This window comes from Geotrypetes seraphini, chromosome 8 (assembly GCF_902459505.1).
Source record: "Geotrypetes seraphini chromosome 8, aGeoSer1.1, whole genome shotgun sequence".
Classification (NCBI taxonomy): Eukaryota; Metazoa; Chordata; class Amphibia; order Gymnophiona; family Dermophiidae; genus Geotrypetes; species Geotrypetes seraphini.
The window spans coordinates 41,203,316-41,211,034 of record NC_047091.1 but is presented as its reverse complement, the minus strand read 5'-3'; the positions used below and the strand labels follow the sequence as shown (position 1 = coordinate 41,211,034).

At 45.6% G+C, this 7,719-nt stretch overlaps 1 protein-coding gene across 1 annotated transcript in view; it reads right to left on the bottom strand.

The window, feature by feature from the left end:
• Positions 1-1,017: 1,017 nt before the first annotated feature.
• Positions 1,018-7,719, bottom strand: part of SNRPD2 (small nuclear ribonucleoprotein D2 polypeptide) — a 28,777-nt gene continuing 22,075 nt past the window's right edge. The window contains exon 3 of the mRNA XM_033956292.1: positions 1,018-1,488. Within this exon, the coding sequence (XP_033812183.1) occupies positions 1,314-1,488 (175 nt within the window). The 3' untranslated portion in view covers positions 1,018-1,313. The remainder of the gene's footprint in view (positions 1,489-7,719) is intronic.

Genomic DNA, 7,719 nt, shown 5'->3' with positions numbered 1-7,719 from the left:
CACCCTAGATTTAGAGGAGGAAAACAAGAAAACCCCCCATTCTGAACCAAATTCTCCCTACCAGACTCTGCATCCTGTCCCCCCTCCCTGCCAGGCTCTGTACCCTGCCCCCCTCTGGTGGTCTAGTGGTAGGCCGAGGCAGGGCACAGAGCAGACAGGCCTAATGACAGGTAGGCAGGCCCCACACCCCCTCAGTATCTTAAATCATCCCCCATATCCTTTAAATCATCCCCATATCCCGTGCCCCCAGTACCTTAAATCATCACCCACGTACTCCCCAGTACCTTTTTTAATCATCCCCCCTCCGCACCTTTAATCATCCCCTTTAGGTACCTTTTTTTAAATTCCTCCCATCTTTCCCAGCCAGCGATGCAAAGGCCAGAAGCTCAGAGATCAGGAGCAAGTCCTCTGCGCTCCTGCCTGGGCCCGCGCCGATCTCCGAATGGCTGCAGTCAGTTCTCAAGAGTCCTGCGAGAGCTGACTGCAGCCATTCGGCGATCAGTGCGGGCCCAGGCAGGAGCGCGGAAGGCTTGCTCTTAAAGAACATAAGAACATAAGAAGCGCCATCTCCGGATCAGACCTTCGGTCCATCAAGTCCGGCGATCCGCACACGCGGAGGCCCCGCCAGGTATACACCTGGTTTATTTTATAGCCACCATATCTTTGCTTCTGGCCAGGAAATTCGCTAGCCCACCAGGTATGACGGTAGCAAGTGAGTAGGAGGGATTAAAGTTGCAGCAGTGGTGTTTTTGTTTTTTTTTAAATATGTTGCGGCAGCGGTGGGGGGGGGGGTTAAAAATATGTGGTTGCAGCGGGGGGGGGGGGGGTAAAATATGCAGCGGCGGCAACAGAGGGCTCAAATTTGTATCTTCGCTTCATAAGACGCACTTACTTTCCACCCCCTTTTTGGGGGGTGGAAAAAGTGTGTCTTATGGAGCAAAAAATACAGTACTGTATTCTAGCCCATCACATGCTGCACAGTCTCATTAAAGTTAAGCACCAGGGGAAACAAATAACAGAGGTTTCAGTTCCAATTTTATTATATAAAAAAATTTTCACATAATAATGCAGCTGGGTATCCCAGTAGCAGAACAGGAAGTACAGGTATAAATCTCATTTAATACTGAGAAGGGATGCTTTATCTTTAAAACTTGGAAAGGTGATTTTAAAGTAATGTATGGCAGAAATTGGAAAAACATCAAAACTATTATTCAAGAATAAAGATTCCTCATGAAAAATAAAGAAAAATAACATTTAGTAGATATGATGGGTCTTCGTTACTTAGCCTTGGGATTGGCAGGTATAGGGACACTTTATTTGCCAGCAAGCAAGGGGTTTCTAAGCACTACAATGACAGAGTCCCCTCGGAGGAACATCTTTGAGATGTAACGGTCTTTGTTGACAGGTTTGGATTTCTTCTTCCCCTTCCCACTCTTTGGGACTTCTGTCCACATTTCCTTCACGTTCTCCAACACCATGTTACAGTGTCTGAAACAGAAAGCAGAGTTACTTACTAGTAAAGAGGAGATTCTCTATGGACAACAGGAAAACAGCAATGACTGAGCAAGGTCATTCTGAGCTGATCACACACTAGATTAGTTCTCTCCCAGAAGTGGTAGAAACCCTAGTGAGAGTATGCAGGAATTACCTTATTAAGTTTCAAGTTTACTAAAATTTTGATATACCACCTTATTTATTTCAAGGTGATTATACATTTTAAAATAGGGCAGAAACAGATAATATAATTTAACATAACTAACAAAATAAACATACACGATTAGATAAAAACAATGACATACATGACTGGACAAACGGGTACACGTGGAAAAGAAGGGGAGAACTACAACGATGAAAGAAAAGTAAGATATTAAAGGTATAAACAAAAGGGTGGGGTTAAGCCCCCCCTTACCCCCACTGTATATCAATGATATAACAGTGCTAAAAATTGAGTGGAAGAAATATCAAGAGAATGTAGGCACACTGCCCTGCCCCATCTCCTTATTGGAAACAAACTCCACTTTCTCCATGAACAGTTGAGAGGAGATATAGCCAAATGGCTGGGCAACTCAAAAGTGACTACTATGTCCAAAATGTAAGGAAATGCATAGATGTAACTCCTGGGTGGCTGGAAAACAGGAGTGGTAATCAACCAAAGAGGATACACAAAATGACATGCCATCCAGGTACGACAAGGCAGTGGCGTACCTAGGGTATGTGGCACCCGGGGCCCATCATTTTTAGACACCCCCCCCACCCCCCATGTAAAAAAATATTTTTTGTAATAACCATGAAACGGAATAAATGGTCAGAATAGAAACAGGCAGTGAAAATTTTCTTTTATTGAACCTCATATATGTAACCATTATTCCAAACATAACATAAATTATGTCTGAATTGTCATGACATCAGAAGTACATATGGAATAGTGATGCTTGGGACAGTTCTGATTGTGTTAGTTTGGTTTTATGTGTTTTTTGAATAGAAGGGGTTTTATTTCTTTTTTGAAGGTTTTGTAGTCTATGGTCGAGGTCAATAGGTTGTAGAGTTGGGGGTCGAGTGTTGCAGCTCGAATGATTAGGAGGTTATCGAACAGTTATTTTCTTTTGACGTTTTTGGTTGGAGGTGTGTGAATGGTTCGTGAGTTCTCCTATGTCTGGTTGAGGTGGATTGAATTATTTAGCTGAAGAAATTAGTTACCCCCCCCCATTCCACACACATTAATTCTCTTCCATTTTTGTTCCCATTATAAAAAACACTGATAAGTTCCCAGAAAAAAAATACATTAAAATAAGAAGTGAAAACAAAGGCCCCTACAGATGAGAATAGCCTAACTGGGTCAGACCAATGGTCCATCATGCCCAGTAGCCCATTCTCATGGTAGCCAATCCAGGTCACTAGTACCTGGTCAAAACCCAAAGAGTAGCAACATTCCATGCTACCGATCCAGGGCAAGCAGACGCTTCCCCCATGTCTTAATAACAGACTATGGACTTTTCCTCCAGGAATTTGTCTAAATCTTTCTTAAAACCAGCTACGCTATCTACTTTTACCATAACTTCTGGCCACTTCATTTTTAAGCTTAGATCTTTCCTTCCAAACAGAGACCTTGCTAGATGTCAAATACAGCACAAGGTAACTTCACACGGACTTAGCTGTGCAGGAAATGTGAATCTCCTCATACACCCACCATATAGTGCAAAAATGTGCTAAGGTCTGATTTTTTCTTTCGATCACTACATAGCCTAATGCCACATAAGCAGGGCTGTTACAAACATATTCTGAAGGTCAATGCTAAGGTTAACAAAGTTTTCTTCCTTGGACCATAAGGAGATACTGACGAACTACTGGAAGAGATCCCAAAACAACTACCCAGGCACAATACCCAAAGACCCAGTTGTGTGAACCAGTTGAGTGGAGTGGACTAACTGGGGGTGGAAATGGGCCTGGAGTTTGCTCAGCAAAATTTTCCAGACCACCTCTTCCTCTCAACACATTGACACGCTGCCACCACCACTAGGAACACCTCACTGGGTAGGCCAGCAATGCTTATAAACTTAATAAAACACATTATATTTTCTTATAAAGCACATATTTTAACTGAACTCTCTGACATCTTCAGCCTTGCCATTCACAAAAATAGAAGGAAGAAAAGTTCCCATTTCCTGCTGTCTCATGTCCCCGGCCTATACAATATTTTTCTTCTGCAGACCCTTCAAAAGTCTGACCAAATCCTCGTTTCACTTGCATTATAAAGTACTAAGGATGCCATCTCTCCCCAATCCCAGGTCCTAAAGTCTAAGACAGTAGCGCAAACTAGTGCTGCCCGATTCAGGAAAAAAAATTTCGATTCAGCCTATTAAATTGGTTTTTCGATTCAATTTTCCTGCCCAATTGGGTGTTTTTTTCAAACATCCTGGTGGGTTTATTTTATAGCCTTTTCACCCCCTTTGGCTTCTCCTAACCACACTGGCGCTGTGGTGTAAATAAAATAAAAAAACCAAAAAGGACTTTTTCCTCTCTCTATTAAATCCTAGCTCACGTTTGCGGTCTAACACCAGCTCTGGCAGGATGCACATTTCAAATCTGACATATTGTAATCTCAAAACAAAAAATAAAATTAGTTTTTCTACCTTTTGTTGTCTGGTTATTTTTCAAATCTTGTTGGTCCAAGGCTCTGGTTGTCTTCTGATAACTTGCATGCCAGGGTCTCCTTCTTTCTTCTTTCTGCATGCTAACCATCCATCTGCCATCTCTGTCCTCCCCTTCTGTTTCCCTCCCCTCCCCCGGAGGTCTGGAATCTTTCCTTTTTCGTCTCCCTCCACAGATCAACCTTTTCTTAACTACCCTTTCATCCAGCATCTCTCCCTCCTTCCCCACCACCCCAGGGTCCACCATCTCTCCCTTTCTTTTCCCAACTACCCTCCTATCCAGTATCTTTTTCCCCCCTCACACCATCCCTTGTGTCCAACTTCTCTCCCTTTCTGTTCCTTCCCTCCCTAAATCCCATGGTCCATCATCTCTCTCCCTCTCCTCTATTTTCAGTCCCATTATTTCTTCCCCCCCTAAGTCCGGCATATGCATGTCTCTTTGAACCCCCCCTTCCCTCCGTGTACTTCTACACCAGGGCCCCCCTCCCCTAAAGGCCTGTCCCCCCTCTTAAAGATCTGCATCCCACCCCTGAAGGCCTGTCCCCCCCTTGAAGGCCTGTCCCCCCGAAAGCCTATCTTCCCCATGAAGGCTTGTCCCCCCTTGAAGGCCTGCCTGCCTGTCCCCCTTGAAGGCATGTCCCCCCGAAAGCCTGTCTCCCCCCCTTGAAGGCCTGCCTGCCCGCCCCACCCTGAAGGCATGCTGCCCCACCCCGAAGGACCGTTCGCTCCCCCCACCTCGAAAGACCGCTCACCACCCCCACCCCGAAGGACTGCTCATCTCCCTGACCTCCCCACACCATTTACCGTAGCGAAGCAGCCTGCAGCAAGATCGCTGGCATCGCGATCTTGCTGCAGGCTGCTTCGCTATGGTAAATGGTGCAGGGAGGCCAGGGAGAGGAAATCCAGACGCCAGGGGGAGAACCGGACGCCAATGACTTCAGGCCGGGAGCACCCCCTCAGGGCTTGCACCTGGGGCGGACCGCCCCCCCCCCCCCTCTTGGTACGCCACTGTGACAAGGTTTTCAGGCATTACTATTCTGGGAAAACATGACTATGCAGGGAGAGTCTCATATATCTAGTAGTACTATATAAAGCATAACTAGTAATAGAAGACAAATTTGCAGCTTTGCAAATATCATTTATGAAAGCATATCTGAGTTTGTTGTAGTATAGTAGCTGATTTTGCACAAAGCTGTTATATTCCAATGTGCCCTGGTGAAGGCAGCTTGGCCTTGTATCAGAAACTGATAAAGGCCAATACTCAACTAAAAAAGTGTATTCTTGGTAACCCACCCCATGGATTGTTTTGGATTAAAAGGGAACAAATAGCTAGGAGCAGCTTCAGATAGAAAAAGAAGAGCACATCTAAAATCAGAGTCCAGGGTTTTGTCAGCCATGTAGGAACAATGCTTTGGTTTAAATATTGTCCAATATCATTGTGAGGGAATGGGTGGTACATGGCCAGAGTCCCATACAATCACTGAGACAGAGAAAGCCACTTAAGGATAGATGGAGTCATGTCTGCTGAGTCAGAAGGGTAGGGCAATTATTAAATATCCTGAGGTAGAACAATCAGAAAAGACCCGAAGCAACAGGTATCCATAAGAACATAAGTATTGCCGCTGCTGGGTCAGACCAGTGGTCCATCATGCCCAGCAGTCCCTCACGCGGTGGCCCTCCGGTCAAAGACCAGCGCCCAACTGAGACTAGCCCTACCTGCTTACGTCCGTGTTCAGCAGGAACTTATCTAGCTTTGCCTTGAATCCCTGGAGGGGATATGACAGACTCCAGAAGAATGTTCCAGCTCTCCACCACTCTCTGGGTGAAGAAGAACTTCCTTACATTTGTACGAATCTATCCCCTTTCAACTTTAGAGAGTGCGCTCTCGTTCTCTCTACCTTGGAGAGGATGAACAACCTGTCCTTGTCTACTAAGTCTATCCCCTTCAGTACCTTGAATGTTTAGATCATGTCCCCTCTCAATCTCTTCTGTTCGAGGGAGAAAAGGCCCAGTTTCTCTAATCTTTCGCTGTATGGCAGCTCCTCCAACCCTTTAACCATTTTAGTTGCTCTTCTCTGGACCCTTTCGAGTAGTACCATGTCCTTCTTCATGTACGGCGACCAGTGCTATACGCAGTACTCCAGGTGAGGGCGCACCATGGCCCGGTACAGCGGCATGATAATCTTCTCCGATCTGTTCGTGATTCCCTTCTTTATCATTCCTAGCATTCTGTTCGCCCTTTTCGCCACCGCCGCACATTGCGCGGATGGCTTCATCGACTTGTCGATCAGAACTCCCAAGTCCCTTTCCTGGGTGGTCTCTCCAAGTACCGCCCCAGACATCTTGTATTTGTGCAGGAGATTTTTGTTACCGACAAGCATCACTTTACACTTACCCACGTTGAACCTCATCTGCCATGTCGATGCCCATTCCTTGAGCTTGATTATGTCATGTTGCAGATCTTCGCAATCCCCCTGCATCTTCACTACTCTGAATAACTTCGTATCGTCCGCGAATTTAATTACCTCGCTCGTCGTACCTATGTCCAGATCGTTTATAAAGATGTTGAAGACCACGGGTCCAAGCACTGAGCCCTGCAGCACTCCACTGGTGACGCTCTTCCAGTCCAAGTATTGTCCATTTACCCCCACTCTCTGTTTCCTATGCTCCAGCCAGTTTTTAATCCACGTGAGTATTTCACCCTCAATTCCATGGCTCGCAATTTTCCTAAGTAGTCGTTCATGCGGAATCTTGTTGAACTCCTTCTGAAAATCCAGATATACAATGTTAATCGGGTCGCCCTTGTCTATCTGCCTGTTTACTCCCTCGAAGAAGTGCAGCAAGTTTGTATCTGCCTTTGCTGAAACCGTGCTGGCTGGTCCTCATCAGCCCATGTCCATCAAGGTGATCAATGATGCGGTCCTTTATCAACACTTCTACCATCTTTCCCGGTACCGAGGTCAGACTCACCGGTCTGTAGTTTCCCGGGTCTCCCCTCGAACCTTTTTTGAAGATCGGCGTAACATTCGCCACCTTCCAGTCCTCCGGAATCTTTCCCGATAGGATTGACAGATTAGCTATTAGTTGAAACAGTTCAGCTATGGTCCCTTTATGACCCTTGGATGGATGCTATCCGATCCCTGGGATTTATCCAAGGGAGTAGCAAGAGTGACTGAAGTCAAGAATCCTCAAGAGTGCAACTCTGAGCAAGGATCTCCCAGCCAATGAGAGAGGGAGTGAGAGAGACTACAGTGCTGAAGGTAGAGGAGTAGTCTGAGCATACGAGTTTCCATGGAGTAAGAAACTTAAGTAGTAAAGTCAGCCTCCAGGAGTTGATTATATAGGGAGAACACCTTGCTGAATATTCCTAAAGGATATGAACTTGGTGGTGTGTCCCCAGAAGGGATCCCATGAAGATTAGTTGCTGAGGGAGAGGGGGAGAGACTGTCTACTTAAAAGGACTAAGTCTGTAAGCTCAATTTTGGAGATTATTTTCATAGCCACAGTGTGCTCTCAAACCTGTGCCTATCTATCCTCCAGCTGACATACACAAGTAAGCATCATCACTAAT